At 45.0% G+C, this 23466-nt stretch overlaps 1 protein-coding gene across 1 annotated transcript in view; it reads left to right on the top strand.

The window, feature by feature from the left end:
* The window catches only part of col4a5 (collagen, type IV, alpha 5 (Alport syndrome)), an 87356-nt gene that overhangs the window by 13386 nt on the left and 50504 nt on the right, over window positions 1-23466 (top strand). The window contains 3 exon segments of the mRNA XM_070435045.1: window positions 22242-22301; window positions 23104-23193; window positions 23332-23376. Of these exon segments, the coding sequence (XP_070291146.1) occupies window positions 22242-22301; window positions 23104-23193; window positions 23332-23376 (195 nt within the window).

The raw sequence follows: 23466 nt of genomic DNA, 5'->3' as shown, positions 1-23466 counted from the left end.
ACACACACACACACACACACACACACACACACACACACACACACACACACACACACACACACACACACACACACACACACACACACACACACACACACACACACACACACACCACACACACACCACCACACCAACACAACACACACACAACCAATACAATACACACACACACACACACAGTTGTACATAAAGTGCACACATACAAACACAGGTAGGGTAGGATCAAATCAAAGTTTATTTGCAGATGTTATCGCAGATGCAACGCAATGATTATGTTACTAGGTCCAACAATGCAGCAATATCTAGCAAAACAATAACAATCCAAAAATAAGTCATAATATTTAAGACATATCAGAATGAGCAATGTCAGAGTCCGGGAATATAAATAAATATGTATGTGAATGCTGTGTGTAGACAGTATGGACAGTACAGTATATGAATAGAAAAGGTGTGTACAGCAGAAGCTATATAGTATAAACCATGACTAGAATACAGTATATACATATATAGTGGGTAAAACAGTATGTAAACATGATTAAAGTGACCAGTGTTCAGTGCCTCTTATGTACATAGGACAGCAGTCTCTAAGTTGCAGGGTAGAGTACAGGTTGGTAGCCGGCTAGTGACAGTGTCTAAGGTTCAGGGCAGGGTACTTGAGATAGAAGCTGTCTCTCGGTCCCAGCTTTGATGCACCTGTACTGTCTCCGCCTTCTACTGTAGATGGTAGTGGGGTGAACAGGTGTGGCTCGGGTGGCTGAGGTCCTTGATGAGCTTCTTGACCTTCCTGTGACACCGGGTGCTGTAGATGTCCTGGAGGGCAGTCAGTGTGTTCCCGATGATGCGTTGGGCTGACCGCACTACACCCTGGAGAACCCTGCGGTTGCGGGCAGTGCAGTTATTGTACCAGGCGGTGATACAGCTCGACAGAATGCTCTTGATAGTGCATCTGTAGAAGTTCGTAGGAGGTTCTTAGGAGCCAAGCCAAATTTCTTCAGCCTCCTGAGGTTGAAGAGGCGCTTTTGCGCCTTCTTCTCCACGTTGTCGGTGTGAAGGGACCATTTCAGGTCCTCAGTGATGTGCCCGCCGAGGAACTTGAAGCTTTTGACCCTCTCTTCTGCGGCCCCGTCGATGTAGATGGGGGCCTGCTCTCGCTGCTTGTCTCCTGTAGTCCACGTTAAGCTCCTTCATTTTGTTGACATTGGGGGAGAGGTTATTTCCCTCGCACCCCTCCGCCGGAGCTCTCAACTCTTCCCTGTAGGCTGTCTTGTCGTTGTTGGTAATCAGGCTTACCGCTGTTGTGTTGCCAGCAAAGTTGTAGACGTGCGTGACCTGAGCACACACCGCTGTGGGGCCTCCTGCTGTTGGCCCGTCAGGAAATCTAGGACCCTGTTGTACAGGGAGGGGTTCAGACCCAGGGCCCCGAGCTTAGTGATGAACTTGGAGGGCACTATGGCTGATCTGTAGTCAATGAACAGCATTCTTACATAGGTATTCTTCTTGTCCAAGTGGGATAGGGCAAAAAGTGTGGGTCTAGGGTGTTGAGTAAGGTGGAGGTGATATGATCCTTAACAAGCCTCTCAAAGTACTTCATGATGAGAGAAGTGCTACGGGGCGATAGTCATTTAGTTAAGTTACCTTTGCTTTCTTGGGTACAGGGACAATGGTGGACATTTTGAAGCAAGTGGGGACATACTGGGATAGGGAGAGATTGAATATGTCCGTAAATACTCCAGCCAGCTGGTCTGCACATGTGTTTTGTATCTGAGCCGATGAATTGCGACTCCACTTTCTTCTTGTACTGTTGTGACGTCTCTGATTGCCTCACGGATGACACAGCTGGTCTGTTTGTACACGTCCATATTCCCAGTCACCTTGCCATGGTTAAATGCAGTGGTTCGCCCGTTCAGTTTTGCGCAAATGCTGCCATCTATCCACGTTTTTTGGGTTTTTGATAAGTTCTAATCGTCACTTTAGGAAGAACGTTCTCTATGCACTTCCCGATGAACCCAGTCACCGAGTCAGTGTATACGTCGATACTATTCTCAGAGGCGACCCGGAACATTTCCAAGTCAAGGTGAAGAATAGATTCCGATTGGTCAGACCAACGTTGAACAGTCTTTACCATGGGTGTTTCCTGCTTAAGATTCTGCCTATAGGTGGTGGAGCAGGATGGATTCGTCGTCTGATTTGGCAAAGGGAGGGCGGGGGACGGCCTTGTAGCCAACCCTGAAGGTAGAGTAACAATAGTCAAGTGTGTTCTCTTCGCGTGTAGCACAGGAGATGTGTTGATAGAATTTCGGGGAGCGTTATCCTCAGATTCATTTTTTTAATGTCCCCAGCTACAGTATATGCGGCCTCAGGATATGCGGTTTCCAGTTTGCACGAAGTCCAGTGGCAGTGGTATTGCAGATCGGGAGGACAAAAGGGCTGAGTTCCTGTACATGACCACAATCGCACCATGAGTTGATAATCATGAGACATACCCCTCCACCTCTGCTTTTCCAGGAGAGTTAAACTGAGAACCCCAGGATGAGGGTGTCTGATCTCTCTCTCTCTCTCTCTCTCTCTCTCTCTCTCTCTCTCTCTCTCGCGCTCTCGCTCTCGCTCTCTCTCTCTCCGCGCCCTCCCTCTCTTTCTTTCTGTCTCACTCCCTCTTTCAATTCAATTCAAGGGCTTTATTGGCATGGGAAACATATGTAGCATTGCCAAAGCAAGTTAACTCTCTTTCGTTCTTTCATCTGTTTCTTCTATCACAGTAGCAGGGAGGAAACAGGGTTTCCCCAGTGTGGTCAGGGAAGAGAAAGGTAGGCTGATGGAGCTCTGTCGACAGAGTGGTGTGTACGTCTGCAAGTGGACACAGGGGGGATGCGGGGGCAATTGTTTGCACCATCTCAACACCGCCAACATGCCAGTGAGATCAAATGACTTTGAGTCAGTTAAATGTGTCTGTGAGAAGAGACCTGTCGTTTCTGTCGCTCTTGGGTCAATCTTTTAGTCATTTATGACATTCTAAACGCAGTTTGTATGTGATTTACCATGCTAAGTAGACTTATGGGCATTCTGTTAAATGCCCTTAAGAAAGTTGATAGACTTCACACCTGGCAAGATAATTATGAATTGACTTCATTTCAGGTTATAAATCCCAATGTGAGAAGGCAAAACCTTTACAGCTACAGCCAAATACTCTATGTAATTATGTACTGCACATACTGTTATTACATTATGTACTGCAATATGCATCATCTCCTTTAAAGGGGGGTAATCTGTAGTTCACCCAGATATATTAACCATCAGATTCACTTCCATTGGCGAGATATGAATCAGGAATGAATGTCTGTGCTTGGTACTGTAATGTTATCCTTCTATGGACACACACACACACACACACACACACACACACACACACACACACACACACACACACACACACACACACACCACACACACACACACACCACACACACACACACACACGCACACGCACACGCACACACTGACTGGCTCCCCCTGAGGGCAGAGATGAAACAGTACATCAGAGATACATGCTAAGACTGGAACTGTGTGTGTATGTATGAATGTGTCTGTGTGTGTGGTGAGCTGTGTGTGTGTATTTCGTCTTTGTGCACTGTGTATACCTGCGTGCGCTGAAAATATGGTGTGTGTGTTTCTTTATGCGTGCATGTGTGTGTGAGCAAGTGTGTGTGTGCATGTGTGTGTGGTGAAAAGCATCCTGATCCACAGCTTAGGACTCTTGAGACCGGTCACCCTCCAGGTCATTTATGGACATTTTTCACATTTCTGAGCCCGAGGAGAAGGAGGTGGGAGCAAAGGGCATAGTGTCTACAGTGTGTGCATGTGTGTGCGTGTGCTTGGTGTTTATGTGTGTGTGAGGTCGAGAGGGTGTGTTAGGTCTCTGAAGTTTCTCTCGATGTAGCTATTTTTCGAGTGGATGCAACTATTACGTTTGTGAATGTGTGTGTGTGCGTTAGTGGTGCTTGGGTCAACTGTTTGTTCACCCGCACCTGCCCGCAATTGCCCATCCGCAACCGCCCAACTATATGTGGTAAAGTGCAAATCTGAGGTCTGCACCCAACCCTAACCTGCTAATATAAGAACATGTGCTGTGGCTACAGTCAGAGATGGCGGGACGATTTGTTAACAGTGGGCGCAGGATTTATTTTGCCTGATTAACATGTTTCTGCCTATAATTAACAACATTTTGGTAGGCTATTTGTAAGTCAACTTGTCTCTTCTGTCATATGTTGCCCTAGAAGACTAAATAAACCCTTGCTCGCCAGAATAATGTCATAAATCTCTGCTTCTTTCATGTAGCAAAGACGTTTTGGGACCAGGAAGAAAATGCAATAACAAAAAAATACGGGAAAGCTTTTCTCTGCAAAAATGCCAAATGACATCAGATTGACCGGTTGTAAAAACGACCGGTTGTAAAAAAAAGTTGTAAAAACGACCCAACATGTTTCTGATAAGATTTCAGTTCGGCTTGGATGCATTTATTTTATGTGGTTGAAATACTGTCAGCTTTTATGATGCTGATAAAGATAGCACCTCGACAGACGGTATCTGACTGCGCATTCGCATTCTCTCAAGATGCTGAAATATATCATATTTCTTCACTCCTGTTCCCGAGTCAAGGTTTTCCCTACATTTGGTGTATAATTTTACTGCAAGAGATGCTTATTTCGGCAGGAATTAATATTGAGGCTATGTGAGAGGTTATATACCTAACGTCAGTGTCCAGATTTCAGTTTCCATTTAACCAATCTGAACAGTAGGCTAAAGTTCCCTTGACGTGCCGTAGGCATATTTGATGTCCCCTTCTGGTGTCTGTTGAATTTGTGTATCGCCAGACAATCATCACACAAAACATAGCCGGCACTGCTATCATCCTCTTTTACAACTTCCCTACATTCTTCTCAAACATTACTTTWKTGGCCCTCCAAATCTCCATTTCAAAGCTTTTCTCTTATTGAATTCAACTCCGACAATGTCCTTTTCGCCTGCCCGTTCCCAAAAGCATTTGGCGATTGGCGTGTAGCGAATTTGGCGCGCGTACAGTTACATGCTGACCAGACCGCACACGTCGCGTGCGCGAGCGTCGCAAAATAAATTTAGAAATCCATGTTATTCAATTATTGCACCCACACTGCTCGCACGAGTCAACGAGCGTCTGCGTTACCAAGGGCTAAAATAGAAGTCATTCCTATTTCTGACAGAGATCGTGCTGAAAGTCCTGCCTTTCCCATCTCCTCGTTGGTTTATAGAAGCAGGTACCCACTTGCCATCTCCTCATTGGTTATACCCACATGGGTGATTGAAAGACAAACTGTTTTGCCGGTTGTCATGGTAATACTATGAAAGTTTAGATGCGATCACCATATAAGTTCAACGATGAAAAAGCCTGGAAGGAGGAGAGATGACTAGAAACGATTTGGTTGGTCGTTTTATGTGTGGATTAATTTGTCGGAGTAGAGGACCTTGTGCAGTTCAGGTAAAATAACAACTCAATGTTTATATCCCAGGACAAATTAGCTAGCAACAGCAAGCTAGCTAAATAGGACAAATTAGCTAGCAAGTGCAAGCTAACTAGCTAAATTGCCATACATGTTTAATGCTATTCGACCTGTCCCCAAATTAATATCATTGGTTCAGAGTTTGTTTTGATATTTTAACCTGCGTGTCGTGATCGCGTTTGGTATGGGGGGACAAAATACATTTATGCACGATGGCGCACGCGCGCAGCCGGTTTGGGTTCCGTGCTAGGCCCTGAAGCTCACGCACTAATGCCAGATAGCCTAAAATAATGAATGAAAAACATCGATGTAGCCTATAGATTTAAATTTACAATAGTTATACATTTATGGATTTCTTAAGGTATTGTTTTCTATTTATTCAACCCTCCCGTCACCCACCCGCCCTTCATCCACACAATATTTTATGACCCTAAACCCACAGACATAACTGCGGGGATTGTGGGTTATGAGTCAATCCGCGCATCACTAGTGTGCGTGCGTGCATGCGTGTGTAGAGGGCCCTGTTTTCCAACCCCTCCTGTTGAGTGTTTCTCTGTGGATTCAGCAGAGCCTCTTTCATCTGTAGATAGACAGCGTGTGTGTGTGTGTGTGTGTGTGTGTGTGTGTGTGTGTGTGTGTGTGTCCGAATGCATGGCATTCCTTCCCCGCTGCCTCTGTCCTACATAAACATGCCCCCTCCGGAGATCACGACAGGAAATCTCTACATCTGTAAGAAGCCCTGTTTATACCTGGTTCTTACATGTGGCAGTTGTCCTGGTCTTGTCTACATTCTGATTGTGCCCACATTTGTCGACAGGTGTAGACAATCAAAAGACACATTGGGAACAGATTGTGATTAGATCTTCCTGTCCGCCTCCTCCGGAGGTAGTCGAAGAATCGTCTTGTATGGATAGCCTTGAAGTGTAAACGAATACTGACAACGAAAGCGTATACTTTTGGCCAACATCACGGTGGTCCCACCCTCTAAAAACAAATCACACCAGCCAGTTGAGGTGGTAATTATGGACAATAATACCTCTACGATCCCTCCTAGAATTAAGATTTTGGTCTTCATTAGAAATAAAGTACCTGGCCTCCTGAGTGGGGCACTGGTCTAAGGCATTACTTCTCAGTGTCTCTACAGCTTGGGGTTCGATCTCGGGCTGTGTCTCTACAAGCTTGGGGTTTGATCCCAGGCTGTGTCATTACATAATTGGCCTGGGTTTGGCAGGAGGGGGGCTTTACTTGACTCATTGTGCTCTTGTGGCAGGCTGGGCTCCTGCAGGCTGACTTCGGTTGTCAATTGAAGTGTGTTTCCTCTGACACATTGGTGCGGCTGGCTTCCGGGTTAAGCGAGTGGGGGGTGTTAAGAAGCGCCATTTTGTCGGGTCATATTTCGAAGGACGCGTGACTCGACCTTTGCCTCTACCGATCCCGTTGGGGAGTTGCAGCGATGAGACAAGATCGTAATCACGAAAATGGGGGTACATCTTTTTAATATAAATACATAAAGTGCCTACGGCCACTGTGGTCGGAGGCCACAGCCCAATCTAAATTAGATAATGCATATCAAAAGAAAGATATTTATGAAGAGATATCGTCCCCAATGAGAGAAAAAGGGTTATCCCGTGCCCACGTCAAATGCCAGCGCAAAATAAAATATTTGAAAACATTGCACAGAAAGGCAAAGGACTGTTATAGGAGTGGGAACGGGAGAACCAAGGGTCCATCCCACCACCTGCCCACCATTCATTCTGGACAGTGCTGTGGAGGATGGAGATGCTTTTTTCTTTGCCATGTGAAGAATGGCCTAATAAAGTTGCCGTATCAGATATTAAGCATTAGTTCCTAAGTGTCATTATTTATACTGTGCATTAATTGTATTTTGTACACACATCCAGATGCTCATCTTGTTTGTGCGGTTTCTTTTTTTTAGGGTGCGGGAGAGATTCTCTGAATATTCATTTGTATGGCCGTGGACAGGTCGAAGTTACCGGGACAGTATTACGCCCAGTCTTAAATCGCCGGATAGCCAAAGTAGGCTGTATTGATGAGAGTATACAACCAATGATTATAAAAGCGTGCCGTTTTCTGTCGATTTCTACAGCTTGTGTCACAAGGGGAGGTCTAAAGCAGGTTGGATTCATTTGCATACAGGGAGGGATTAGGGAATAATCTGGTCACAATGTGAACACAGTAACAGATAAGAGACACATTTTATTATCACGTGTAGATGCAACAAATCTCGATCAGATAGTGATCGGATCATCTTGATCGGATGATGACAACCACATGATAATGCAAGGTGTAACCACAGCTAGAGAGAGAGGGAGAGAGAGCGAGAGAGAGACTGGGAAGAGAGAGGGAGAAAAAAAAAGAAAGGAAGAGAGAAAGAATGACTCACTCAGTCTTCTTAGTCCAATCACGCATCATATTTTCATACAAGAAAAGAAGGAAAACATTTAGACAGTGATGTAAAGTACCTAAGTAAAAATTATTTCAAGTACTACTTAAGTAGTTTTTTGGGGTATCTATACTTTACTTTACTATTTATTTTTTTGACAACTTTTACTTTTACTCCACTACATTCCGAAAGAAAATAATGTACTTTTCACTCCTTACATTTTCCCCGACACACAAAAGTACTTACTTTTGTGTAAGTACTTATCAAGAGAACATCCCTGGTCATCCCTTCTGCCTTTGATCTGGCAGACTCACTAAACACAGGGGCTGCAGGTAGCCTAGTGGTTAGAGCATTGGGCCAGTAAACCAAAAAGTTGTTAGATCAAATCCCAGAGCTGTCAGTACAAAACTGTTGTTCTGCCCCTGAACAAGGCAGTTAACTCACTGTTCCTAGGCTGTCATTGTAAATAAGAATTCTTTCTTAACTGACTTGCCTAGTTAAACCCCCCCACAAATGCTTAGTTTGTGAATTATGTCTGTCTGTTGAAGTGTGCCCCTGGCTGCCTGTAAAAAAAAATAAAAAAATTGTGCTTTGTGGGTTGCTTAATATAAGAAATTTGAAATGATTTATACTTTTACTTTGAATTTTTGACACTTAAGGATATTTTAGCGATTACATTTACTTTTGATACTTAAGTATATTTAAAACCAAATACTTTTAGACTTTTACTCAAGTAGTAGTTTCATTAGTGACTTTCCTTTTTACTTGAGTCATTTCCTTTTAAGGTCTCTTTACTTCTACTCAAGTATGACAATTGGGTACTTTTTCCACCACTGCATTTAAACCCCTTAGAGATCAAAGTAAAGGTTCATGTCAAACTGACCTGAGATGGTGTAAAACAGTGGAAGATGCTGAGGGGAGGACGGCTCATAAAAATGGATACCATTCCACCTATTCTGCTCCAGCCATTACCACCAGCCCATCCTCCCCAATGAAGGTGCCACTAGCCTCCTGTGGTGTAAAAGTAATTTCTGATGATTCATTGTCTGTATGACATTTCTCAACCTATAAGACCAAACACCCTGATCTATATATTATATGGTGAGTTTATAGAGGTATGTTTTCGACCTATTTAAGTTTGCAGAGGATGCTTCACGGCCAGTTAGGCATAGCAGCTACAAGGACCAATACACTCATCAGAAGACTGAATCAAGATTCAACCACAGAGCACGAGAGATAGAGAGAGAGAGAGAGATAGAGAAGAGGGAGAGAGAGAGAGAGAGAAAAAGAGAGAGAGGGTGGAATACTGCTCTTTACCGCCCTCCTGTGGCATCTCAGGACTTTGTAATGTGGCTACTCAGAGTACAAGGTAGGCCTAGAATGAAGGTGGAAAGTTAATAGTTCGATTAAAGCATAGAAATAGCATTAGTCATTATATTTCTGTGGTTAAAAGTAGGGGGGTGGAAGTAGCATCTTCGGCGGGGTAACCTCTACATTCAGCCCCAGGTATACCTTCTCAGATTGCCAGATTTTTGTTGTTTCTAGAGTAAAGTCTGGGGATAAATATTGAGCAAAATTAACAGTCTTATATCAACTTCTCTATGTCACTTGTGAACATTTTAGTGCTTTATGCCGTAAACAGATAAAAAACATTTTTTTACCTCATAGTTGTATGTTTGGGTTGAACGTCTAAACTTCTTGACGAGCGGTATTTCTAATCACGAAGGAATGATCATAAATTAACAGAAAAACGGCTGACCTTGTGGTTTCTGGTTTGGTTGATATTTTTCTTTCAAATTGAATCTAGATTCCTAGAGTGCCCGTTTTTCACACAGAGATCTGAAATGAGGAGGAGGATGATGATGGTGGTGGTGGTGGTGATGATGATGATGACGGTGAGGATGAAGGCTAGTCTCCCTCCCCAGTTATCCCTTTATTTTTCTAATCGGAACTGTGACAACCTCTCTAAAAGCAGAATCGTATTTCTTCATTAATGAGTATTACAAATGGAGTGATATCCCCAGAACGCCACAGAACTGATCTCTGTCTATCAGGGTTATATTTAGTAGATGAGCCACGGAACTGTCTCTCTCTCGGCTAACTCCCTCAGGGCGCACATACTAAGGGTGCATCCCAAATTGCACCCACCCTGTTCCTTAAATAGTGCACTACCCATAGGGTTCTAGTCAAAAGCGGTGCACTATAAACGGTATAGGGTGCCATTTGGGACACACCTACGATTCTGCTTGGCAACCAACAGCCAATCACTGTGACTGCACCCTCTTTTAATTTTCGTTCACCCACACGGCAACACTCTGTTCCGAGCTGTGATATACTGTATCTGTGAATTACAAAAGAAGAGATTGGAGGCATGTTGGGACCTGCTTTGGGATGGGCTGTGGGGCTGAGACAGGATTCTAGAATACGCCTTTAGAAATGCTCTCGGAATTCTACCTCAGAATGTTTCAAAACCCACTTGTCTATCTGTCTCTCAGAGTGGAATATTGGTTTCGGGAAACTCCTAGAACTTACTTTGACAAAACGGTTTGTGGAATTCTAACTCACAGAAATATATTCCACAGAAGTGCACACGCAGACAGAATAATATTCTGCAACATGCTTGTGTAAAACCTGGAGGGTTGAATTCCAGCTGTGTGAATTCCAGAACACACATTTCTAGACTCTCTCTGTTGAGCTGACAACCACCCACTGTTTCTGTAAGGCAATGTTTACCTTTTAGTGTTTCAGTGTTTCAGATCAAGTCATCAAAACCAACCACCTCTCCAACTGACCACTATGCTATGTCCAGTGTGTGTGTGTGTGTGTTTGTGTGTTGAGTGCTTCCACATGTGTGCTCTGGCTGAGGTTGGAGGGGGTGGACAGCTGCTCAGGGCCCAGGGAGTCAGAACAGCAGGACCAGCTGGCCCCACTTAACATAAGACAGACCCACACACACACACACACACACACACACACACACACACACACACACACACACACACACACACACACACACACACACACACACACACACACGCGCGCGCGCTCGACATACACACACACTGGACGGACATACACACACATTGGACAACAAGACTGGCACACTATGCACGGCACACACTCGCGCCCACACACACACTAATGGGCTACTTATTCACTGTGTTAAACATTAGAGGTTAAACAAAGGTTAATGGGGGCAAGGGTGTAAAGTGAATGAGTTAAATCATAGAGAGACGTTTGAGAGCTGAGGCTAAAGAAAATTGCCGTAAAAATATATTGAGAAGGCAAAGTAGTTACCGTATTCTATATTTTACTGACCTTATTCCCTGAGAAAGGGGGAAATGAATGCTCTCGTTTGAGAGAAAAGAGAAATGACTCTCGTCTTCCTAATCTGTAAACCGCCGATAGAGAGGGACACACACACACACACACCCCCACACACACCAGGATTGACCAGTACATGTTTACCTCTCCCCCCAGAGTGTGTTTAGATTAGAACCCACCTGCAACACTCTAAAGTAGAACATTCTAACATTCCAGGTCACAGCGTTTCATATCAGTGCTGGACAGGGAAGCCAAAGCCGCGACCTAAGTTTGACAGTGTGTGCAGGCTGAAATGTGTGTGTTTAGACAGAGAGGACAGATACAGATTGAGTTGTATTGGGTTGCAACGTTTCCTCTTTGGAGGATTTCCGGATTTCCTGCCTTTGGGGAATCTTCCAAATGGGATTTTTGGAAAACCTGTGAATTCCGGGAAAGTTGTGGAATTTTGTAACCCTTTTTTCGCAACCCTAGACAAAGGACAGATACAGAGTTGTAAAATCAGGTTGATTTACAGTCAGGTTTTCTGTAGTCCAGCAGCCCAGGTTGTGGGATTTTATTTGATGAATCCCAAGGTTCTTACTAATGCTTTTGACCTGGCATAGTTCTGTTGGGCCGTTCTGTGCGTGTGTGTCTGTGTGTGTGTGTGTGTGTGTGTGTGTGTGTGTGTGTGTGTGTGTGTGTGTGTGTGTGTGAGCGTGAGCGCGCAGGTGCGTGCGTGTCCCACCCCAGTCTCCCTCATGGTGTCTTGTGAGCCAGGTTTTTCCACGGTTACCATTAGTAGCTTTTCCATGTGTTCTCTTTGTCATATGACTGACTGTATAACTAACTGTCCTAAAAACACAGTTCACGCAGGAACGTGTGTGTGCGTGTGCATTCGCGCGTGTGTGCGTGTAAGAACTTAAACTTGTACATTTCCAACCCTGGATTGACCAATTGGATTACTAGACTAAATCCTTAAAACCTCTAGCTATGAATAACATTTTACAGAGATTTGCCTAGAGGCTGATCTATTTGTGTTTAATTAAGAGATATCCACAAGCACAGATCTAGGATCAGCTTACTCTCCATCAATCCTAACCATAACTATTATAGAAAAAGAAAAAACAAACTGATCCTAGATCAGCATGTAGCTGAACTTTATTCTAGCAGCAACCATGGATGTGGTCTGGGAGAGATTTAGTACCTGTAACAGTCTACTGTTCTTGGCATGTTTTCAGTTATCTCTCATCTTATTTTTTAATTGGCTGAGAGCAGTGGTCGTTGTTGGTCATGGAAAGAAAAAACAATCCCTGGAAAAGAAGACAGAGCATTCCCGAGGAATAATCTAGAGAATTCCTGTACATTTTATTGGGATTCCAGGATGTTTAAAAAAAAATATACATATATTTTTTTTATTTCACCTTTATTTAACCAGGTAGGCCAGTTGAGAACAAGTTCTCATTTACAACTATGACCTGGCCAAGTTAAATCAAAGCAGTGCGACACAAACAACAACACAGAGTTACACATGGGATAAACAAACAAGTCAATAACACAATAGGGGAAAAGTCTGTATACAGTGTGTGCAAATGAGGTAAGATGAGGGAGGTAAGGCAATAAATAGGCCATAGTGGCGAAATCATTACAATTGAGCAATTAAACACCAGAGTGATAGATGTGCAGAAGATGAATGTGAAGTAGAGATACTGGGGTGCAAAGGAGAAAGAAAAAAACACATTATGTCAATGTGGTGAGGTGTGCGTGCGTACGTGTGTGTGTGTGTACGTGTGTGTGTGTGTGTGCGTGTGTGTGTGTGTGTGTGTGTGTGTGTTTAGTGGCAGGGGTTTCCTCCTAGTCTTTTGGTCATTTCACTTCAAACAACACCAAGTGGCACCCTATTCCCCACATAGTGCACTACTTTTGATCACGGCCCGAAGGGCTCTGGTCAAAATGAGTGCACTATGTAGGCAATAGAGGGTGCCACTTGGGACGCCCACAGAGAATTCTCAAGGAAAATATTACGTTTGAACTTCCTTGTCTTGGTAGAACCTTGTAACAGTAAACATCAAGCAGTGATGAAAGCACTGAAATCCTCCAAAGTTCGGAAAATGCCAACTCAGTTTAAATTACAATATGTGTTATGCACTGGCAAGCACTGGCGCATGTGCAGGCACTCTCTCATTTGTACACACACACACCGTGACATTCTGGTTACGGGCGGGGTAGGTAACCCCTCCGATTCTGTAGAAGAGTGGTGTCATTGTGCAGTACATGCTGACTGTGTGTGTGTGTACGCCTGTGTGTGTTTCGTATGTGTCTGTGACTGTGTGTTTGTGCGTGTGTGTATGTGTGTGTGTGAGTGTGCGTTTATCAGGGCAGGGCCGGGTAAAGATGTGTAATCATCAGTCAGTCTTTGATGAGTGGGGGAATTCCAGTCTCGTCTCGCTAATTCCCACTGTGCATTTCTTCCGCTCCTCTCCCCCTTCGCACTCCTCCTCACCCCTCTCCACCACCTCTGTCCTTTATGCTCCAACTTCAGTCTATGTAGCCAAGTTACGCTAGCTCTATGTATAGAACTAGCATTTCTATGTACCTGGCAGTATACTCTCAAACTCTCTGTTTGTGTACAGTTGTACATCTCCATGTCAAAAGTGTTACCAATATTTCCATTTAGTTTCCAAGCCCTTTGGGGAAGATATTTTATGGAACATGCATGGATTCTATCAAGATTCTAACTGATGAGAAGAATGTTCTAACGTTCTAAGAATTCCCTCCTGACAGGCCGAAGAACTTTCTAGAAGAGAGAAAGAGAGAATATGAGAGTGTAGTGGGGGGGGGAGAAAGAGGGAGAGTGAGTGCGAGAAATAAGGTGAATTCGTAAGGGAGAAAGGGGAGGGGGACACATTGCTAGAGCTCACTGACCCCCCCTGACTGGATTACATGCCCCAGTGGTGCAGTGTGAGGGGGAGGGGGGCGATGGCTAGAAGGCTGGGCGTGGGAGAGACAGACAGCATTGAACTGAAGCAGACCAGATACTAATCAGGGATCCAGAGCTTGTAAAAACACCCCCGAAAACAAACGGACGCATACGCACACACTCGCTCGTCTAGGGAGGTGCAGAGGGTGTGTGTGTTTGCATACTCGCAGCGGCTGCCAGTTCTGCCAAGCCCTTAGATGCCCTCTGACTGCCCCCCCCCCTCCCCACACACCCCGTCTCCTGATATGACCCCAAAGGGGCAGGGTAGGGTGGCAGTGAAGGCCCAACATGGACCTTTAGGCCTTGAGGTGGGCTATGAGTTTGTTTTTTAGAAATCACAAACATTTGTGATCTACACAGGCAACCTTGCCTTGACCCTCTTCTTGTGTCTCTTCATGTTAATGCTGGTCCTCATTCAACCCGTCCCTTACACGTTCTCACTCTCAAATCGAATCAAAGTTTATCGGTCACGTACACAGATTTGCAGATGTTATCGCAGGTGCAGCGAAATGCTTGTATTTCCAGCTCCAACAGTGCAGTTATACCTAGCAATAAATACAAAAATATACACTTAATACACTTTTAAAAAGAATAAGTTATACAGGATGTGGCATTACTAGAACACAATATATACATATAAAGTGGGTAAAACAGTATGCAAACATGATTAAAGTGACCAGTGTTCCATGACTCGATGTACATAGGGCAACAGTKTCTAAGGTGCAGGGTAGAGTACTGGGTGGTAGCCGGCGAGTAACAGACTAAAGTTCAGGGCGTGGAACTGGGCGGAGGCCGGCTAGTGGTGACTGTATAACAGTCTGATGGCCTGGAGATAGAAGCTGTTTTTCAATCTCTCGGTCCCAGCTTTAATTCACCTGCTGTATACTGTCTCCGCCTTCTAGATGGTAGCGGGGTTAACAGGCCGTGGCTCGAAGTGTCTGAGGTACTTGAAGATCTTCTTGACCTTCCTGTGACCCCGGTTGCTGTAGATGTCCTGGAGGGCAGGCAGTGTGCCCCCGGTGATGCCCTCTGGAGAGCCCAGCGGTTGCGGACAGTGCAATTTGCTGTACCAGCCTGCCAGGATGCTCTCAATGGGGCCAAGCTGAATTTCTTCAGCCTCCTGAGGCTGTCGTCAGTGATGTGCACGCCGAGGAACTTAAAGCTTTCCATCCACTCCGCTGCAGCCCCGTTGATGCGGCTAGGGGTCGTGCTCTCTCTCTCTCTGCTGTCTCCTGTAGTTCACTATCAGCTCCTTGGTTTTGTTGACGTTGAGGGAGAGGTTATTTTCCTGGCACCACTCCGTCAGGGCTCTCACCTCCTCCCTGTGGTCTCAGCGTGGCGGAGGGGAAGCAAGTCGGGACAACAGACTGGGATATGGAGAAATGTAATATGTCCATCAACACTCCAGCCAGCTGCTCTGCACATGCTTTGAGGACATGACTTGGGATGCCGTCTGGGCCGGCAGCCTTGCGGGGGTTAACACGTTTCAATGACTTACTCACGTTGGCCACGGAGAACGAGAGCACACAGTCCTCGTAGACGTCGGGGGCCCGCGTCGGCAGCTCGATGTTGTGTTTCCTCTATCTCTCTCTTTATCTCTCTCTCTCTCTATCTCTCTCTTTCTCTCTCTCTCTCTTATTTCACCCTCCCTGTTATTGCTCTTACAGACATGTGTTATATCATTACTGGGAAACCATTTAACAGTCGGTTAGTGTTTGAGCTCTGGCCAAGCCCCGATGGGTCTTTATAACTACCCCCAATTAGACAACGCCGCAGGGGGGAACAGAGAGAGAGAGGGTGGGGAGACAGAAAGACTGAGAGAATCAAAGAGAGTGAGAGAGAAAATGGATAGAGGAAGTCTGAGGTCAGAATATAATTGAATATGATATGAAAGTGACATGTTCCTACTTCCAGGTTGTCACCAATAATTTCTTGACTAGGCTTCAAGATTATATTATCAAATTATATTCACCAAAACTAGGTCATTTAAGATACACTTTATATTTAACATTTTACTGTTATTTGTGTATTGATTTGCCCTTTTTTCTCCACAATTTCGTGATATCCAATTGGTAGTTACAGTTTTGTCTCATCGCTGCAACTCCCATATGGACTCGGGAGAGGCGAAGGTCGAGAGCCATGCGTCCTCCGAAACACAACCCCGCCAAGCCGCACTGCTTCTTGACACACTGCTTGCTTAACCCGGAAGCTAGCCGCACCAGGAAACACCATGCAGCTGGCAACCGTGTCAGCGTGCACTGCGCCTGGCCCGCCACAGGAGTCGCTAGAGCGCGATGGGACAAGGATATCCTGGCTGGCCAAACCCTCCCCTAACAACGCTGGGGATCGAACCCGGGTCTATYGCGATGCCTCTAACACCCCGATGCAGTGCCTTAGACAGCTGCGCTACTCGGGAGGACCCCCCCCAAAATATTTGACGCTTAAGAAGTAAGGCACACTGACAAAAGTTAGAAGTGGTTTCATTTGAAATACAAGTCCCGCAGCCTTGTTGTTAGCATGCTTGAGTGTGTCTGCTCGAGTTGAGGACTCACAGGACGGTAAGAACCTGTTAGTTACAGACATATTGATGTGTTTTATATTAGATTATGCTGGGTTTTTTACTGAACATTGCCAGCCAGTACATAAAATAAAATAAAAATATAATAATAATTTTAGGCCGGCAAGCTGCCGAAAGTGAGACATATACAGCTGGTGGGAGTTGTGGAGTTCTAATGAAARGGTTGTCGCTTTTCGGGCTTTGTGCGTCTTCTTGGCCGTCAAATACGCTGAAAAGTAAATTCACTCGGAAACACGTATAGGTGTACATTTTAATATACAGGTAACTGCCAAAATAAAGGAAACACTTTATGAGGGGTAAATAAGTAAATGAGGGATACAAAGTATACTGAAAGCAGGTGCTTCCACACAGGTGTGGTTCCTGAGTTAATTAAGCACATTAGACTCCCATCATGCTTAGAGTCATGTAAAAAAAAAAAAAAAAATGTCAGTTGCCCATTATATTGGTACCATGGCTAGAAGAAGGATCTCAGTGACTTTGAAAGAGGGGTCTCAAAGGGGCATAAAGGAGTTTAAAGTGTGTGTGTGTGTGTGTGTGTGTGTGTGTGTGTGTTGTGTGTGTGTGTGTGTGTGTGTGTGTGGTGTGTGTGTCACCAGATCTCAACCCAATTGAACACTTATGGGAGATTCTGGAGCGGTGCCTGAGACAGCATTTTCCACCACCGTGCAGTTTGGAATTTCTTGTGGAAGAAGGGTGTCGCATCCCTCCAATCGAATTCCAGACACATCAAATGTTATTTGTCACATGCACTGAATACAACTTGTGTAGACCTTACCGTGAAATGCATCCTTAAGAGCCCTTAGCCAACGACGCAGAGTTTTTAAAAAAGTAAGTAAAACAAATTTGCTAAATAAACTAAAGGAAAAATAGTAACACAATAAAATAATAATAACGAGGCTATATACAAAGGGTACCGGTAGTTAATGTGGAGGGGTACAGGTTAGTCGAGGTAATTGAGGTAATATGTACATGTAGGTAGGGGTAAAGTGACTATGTCTTAGAATTTATGTCAAGGTGCATCGAAGCTGTTCTGGTGGCTCGTCGTGGCATAACGCCCTTTTAAGACACTTAATGTTGGTGTTTCCTTCATTTTGGAAACATCTTATATGACCGCGTTTTCATGACTTTGACGATGGAAATGTGAGGTTCATTCTTATCCTACAAAACGAGGGTCCAGGAAGTGTCACTTTCATACCGTATAGAACTTGGCTTTTTACTTTAACATTATTGTTACTTGATTCATAGTTTTGCTATAGAATCCAGAGTGAAAGTATGTTGTCAGGGAAATGTTGTGAACATGACGCCTCACACACGACGAGGTCGAAGAGGCCAGATGGTATAACATTGTAGCTACATTACAGCATTACAGCTCAGACCCGGTGTTATGAGTTAGTCTGTTGGCTCAGAACTTTCTGTGACTTCCTATCCGCTTCTTCCTTTCCCTCTCCTTCTGACAACCTGATACACTTGACATTTACATCAGTGACATTCTATGACAGTCACTCAGGGGATAGTAACACACACACACACACACACACACGGTGCAGTTTCTCGAGAGATAAATCAGATCAAGCCCGAACTGTGAGATGTAGTACGCTGTTGTAGTTTCCAACAGGCCAATATTCTACACAGTTTATCGCAGAAAACGTGGTAATTAACTACAATGACCATAATCCATTGCGTGCTTACTTTTCCGGTCTGCGTGTTTCTTTGACGCCTGCTACATTAGGTTAGTGCGGGGCAGACATGGAGAGAAGAGACAGGAGAATGTGAGATCGAGAGGGATAGAGAGCAGTTGCTTGGCGAGGTATCTCTACCTGAAAATACATGATCTATGTTGGAATTGATATTCAGCATAGTTGATATTCAGTCATAATAGTATGCCGTATTTAATTTACACAACAATTCAAATATTTTATTTAAAGTAAAGTCATGTGAATAAATTATGGTTAATAAGTGATAATCAGTAATGGGAATTCACTACCATCATGGGACATGTTTTATTCTGTGTTGTTACCGCATTCAACCCACATAATGCATTTAATAATTGAAACCGAAATCGAAAACCGTGATTATTTTTTAATGATGGAACTGAAACCGAACCGTCCTCAAAAAGCACTAATTGCTCAGCACTAGTGACGACAAACAAACACACACACACACACACACACACACACACACACACACACACACACACACACACACACACACACGGACGGACGGACGGACGGACGGACGGACGGACAGACAGACACACACACCGGGAGTTGACCTGTTTGGCTCTTATCACGCACAGCTAGAGGCAAAACGAGAGATAAGAGAGAGAGGCGAGGCAAAGAGCTGTAACCGAGGGAGTGATGGAGGGAGGGAGACGAATGGTCTGACAGACAGAGGCTGGAGGGACACGGATAGATACAGAGGGAACGAGGGAAGAGAGGGAGGAGAGTGGCATCCTAGCTGTTGATTAACTGTTCCCATGTGTGTTGACACAGTGCCAGGGAGGTACTGGACTGCTCTGCCCTGCATGTATGCCAAGCAGGAGATGAAACAAACAGGACGCTGGGCAGGAATGTCAAGCGTTATCTAGACTGACAGAGCCGACCAGTGCCCAGAGACACTCTAGGTCCGGACCAAGGTGTCTAACCCAGACCTTAGCCAGACCCAGATGAAGGTAACTGGTAACCCAGGAAAGAGTACCAAAACAAGCTTAAACTAGGGAGAGGGGTTCCCTGATGGTAGAGGTTAGGTCTCGAGACTTACAGTACTGTTCAGATAAAGGATCTGCTATGTCTGTAAAGGCCTTCCCTTCTTTCCCTATTGTCCACGGCTCACTGGCTACCCAGGCTAGAGATGTAGGCCTACTCTTATTTAGAATATGTACAGAGAGAGAGATGAATGCTAGGCCCAGGCTTCTATAAGGGACATTGTATTTGTCACCTGCGCCGAATACAACAACTGTAGACTTTACCACAAAGTGCTTACTTCCCAACAATACAGTTAAAAATTATGAAAATGTCCAAATAGATAAAAAAATAAATAGTAATACAATATAATAACACAATAAAATAACAGTACCGAGTCAGTGTTCTGGGGTACGAGCTAGTTGGGGTGATTGATTGAGGTACTATGTACAGTACATGTAGGTTTGGTTAGGTGACTGATTGAAGTACTATGTACAGTACATGTAGTTTTGGTCAGGTGACTGATTGAAGTACTATGTACATGTAGGTTTGGTCAGGTGACCGATTGAAGTGCTATGTAGGTAGGGGTGAAAAGCAGAAAGTCCCGGTAGCCATTTGATTAACTGTTCAGCAGTCTTATGGCTTTGGGGTAGAAGCTGTTCAGTAAATGTTTGATCGCAGACTTGGTGCTTCGGTACCGCTTGCCGTGCGGTAGCAACCACTTGGGTGGTTGGAGTCTTTGACKATTTTTAGGGCCTTCCTCTGACACTGCCTGATATAGAGGTCCTGGGTGACTGGGAGCTCGGCCCCAGTGATGTACTGGGCTGTATGCACTACCCTCTGTAGCGCCTTGCGGTCAGATGCCGAGCAGTTGCCATACCAAGCGGTGATGCAGCCAGTGAAGATGCTCTCAATGGTGCAGCTGTATAACTTTTGAGGATCTGAAGACCCATGCCAAATCTTTTCAGCCTCCTGAGGGGGAAGAGGAGCTGTCGTTCCCTCTTCACGACTGTGATGGTGTGTTTGAACCATGATAGGTCCTTAGTGATGTGGACACCGAGGAACTTGAAGCTCTCGTCCGTCTCTACTACACCGTCTCGACGTGGATGGGGGCGTGCTCGGCCCTCCGTTTCCTYTAGTCCACAATCAGCTCCTTTGTCTTGCTGACGTTGAGGGAGAGGTTGCTGTCCTGGCACCGCACTGACAGGTCTCATCGTTGTCAGTGATTTCCCTAGCACCATCGTGTCGTCGGCAAACTTAATGACGGCGTTGGAGTCGTACGTGGCCACGCAGTCGTGGGTAAACAGGGATTAAAGGAGGGGACTCAGCACACATCCCTGTAGCCCCCGTGTTGAGGGTCAGCGTGGCGGATGTGTTTTTGCCTACCCTCACCTTCTGGGGGCGACCCGTCAAAAAGTCCAGTATCCAATTGCAGAGGGAGGTGTTTATTCCCAGGGTCCTTAGTTTTGTGATGAGCTTGGTGGCCACTATGGTGTTGGACTTTGAGCTGTAGTCAATGAARAGCATTTTCACGTAGGTGTTCCTTTTGTCCAGGTGGGAAAGGGCAGTGTGAAGTGCAATAGAGATTGCGTCATCTGTGGATCTGTTGGGGCGGAATGCTAATTGGAGTGGGTCCAGGGTGTCTGGGAGGATGGTGCTGATGTGAGCCACGACCAGCCTTTCAAATCCTTTCATGGCTACAGATGTGAGTGCTACGGGGCAATAGTCACTTAGACAGGTTACCGTGGCATTGTTGGGCACAGGGACTATGGTGGTCTGCTTGAACGATATGGGTATTACAGACTGGGTCAGGTTGAAAATGTCAGTGAAGAACCTTGCCATCTGAGTACACGTCCAGTTAATCTGTCTGGCCCTGTGGCCTACGGTATGTTACTGCCACCCAGTGGTAGTACATAACACATCTGAACTCACCGCTTTTCTGCGGTTTCCTTTTCTTTTTTTCCCCATTTCCTTTCTCTACATTGATAGAGTGGAGTTACTCCATGTAACGTGATTGTGAGGACGCGAACTCACTCCCTTCGTCCCTTCGCGCCATTTCCCGTGTTGTTTGTTGACTCTATCTATTCATGTTCAGATGAACAATAGCACTTCTTCACATTCAAGTGTATAGATCAAGTCATTAAGTMGCTTATTTGGCTTAAAATCCCATTTTAGTTTGTAACATTTGGAAGTCACCAGCTCCTGAGACTCGTCTTGGGTAGACTCTTCCCACAGCCGCTGTTTGTTGTTCTTGATAGCGCACGACTGTCTCGTGTCACTGGTAGGTCCCATGTGAGCATTTCCGGTTTCAGATTTTCTTTACCTAAAAAAAATGTTTTACTCTGTAAAGTTCGTGTTAGTCCAGACAGATGCCGCATTCAAAACAGCTGGAAACTGGGGACTCGGAAATCTCTGACTTCCGACTTCAGTGTGTTTAAGACAACTGTGAACTAAATTACTTACTCACGTTGGCCACGGAGAGCGAGAGCACACAGTCCTCGTAGACGTCGGCGGCTCACTTCGGAAGCTCGATGTTGTGTGTGTTCTCAATCTCTCTCTCTCTCTCTCTCTCTCTCTCTCTCTCTATCTCTCGTTCTCTCTCTCGCTCTCTTTCTCTCCCTCTCTCTCTCGTTCTCTCTCTCGCACTTGTTCTCCCTCCTCTCTCTCTCTCTCTCTTTCTCTCTATCTCTCTCGTTCTCTCTTTCTCTCTTATCTCTCTCTATATCGCTCTCTCCTTATTTCTCTCTCATCTCTCTCCATCCTACAGGCCTGTCCATGGCTGTGCGGCGGATCAAAGTGTGACTGCAGCGGAGATAAAAGGAGGCAAGTGAGTGTGAAACACACACACACACACACACACACACACACACACACACACACACACACACACACACACACACACCACACACACACCACACACACACCACACACACACACACACACACCACACACACACACACACACACACACACACACCTACAGTGATAACCTACTGTAGAAAAAACCATGACACATTATTTCATTGTAATGACACTTTTTTGTCTGTGTGCTATCTGCAGGTAAGAAGAGTTTGTTAGGACTGTGTGTTCTATGTGTAATGTTCTATGTGTGATGTTCTACGGGTGATGTTCTATGTGTGATTTTCTACGTGTGAGGTTCTACGGGTATGTTTTATGGTGTGTTCTACGTGTTTCTACGGTGATGTTCTATGGTGAGTTCTACGGGTGATGTTCTATGGGTGTGTTCTATACGGTGATGTTCTATGTGTGATGTTCTACGTGTAATGTTCTACGTGTGATGTTCTTATGTGTGATGTTCCAGTGTTGATGTTCTAGTGTGTGATTGCTACGGGTGATGTTCTATGGGTGATGTTCTACGTGTAATGTTATAGTGTGTAATGTTCATATGTAATTGTTTATGTGTGATGTTCCATTTCTACGGGTGATGTTCTATGTGTGATGTTCTACGTGTAATGTTATATGTGTAATGTTCTATATGTAATGTTTTATGTGTGATGTTTCCATGTTCTAGGGTGATGTTCATGTGTTGATGTTCACGGTAATTTTATATGCCTGTAAGTTCTATATGTAATGTTTTATGTGTGATGTTCCATGTTCTATGTTCCACAGGGCGAGAGGGGTTTCCCAGGACTACAGGGTCAGCCAGGCGTACCAGGGTTCCCCGGACCTGAGGGGCCAATCGGAGGCAGGGGAGAGAAGGTAGGGGCTGCTTCCTGGATCTTGTTGTAGGAGCAACATAATACCTGACTTTATCTGGGAACTTGAAAACGAATCATTTTCTTCCCTTCTCTCCCTCTCTCTCTCCCTCCTCTCCCCCTCTGTCTTTCTCTCTCTCAGGGTAGTGACGGACTTTCAGGGCCATCCGGTCCAAAAGGAATTAGGGTGAGTGACAGAGATTTATGAACTTGACAAAGTCCCACACTTCTCTCTGTAATATTTACATTTTCAGTGTACGCCATCCTGGAGTGTAGT

The sequence above is a fragment of the Salvelinus sp. IW2-2015 genome, linkage group LG3 (assembly GCF_002910315.2).
Source record: "Salvelinus sp. IW2-2015 linkage group LG3, ASM291031v2, whole genome shotgun sequence".
NCBI classification, from domain to species: domain Eukaryota; kingdom Metazoa; phylum Chordata; class Actinopteri; order Salmoniformes; family Salmonidae; genus Salvelinus; species Salvelinus sp. IW2-2015.
Note: the sequence above shows the minus strand (reverse complement) of the source record. Positions and strands in the feature narration are given on the sequence as shown.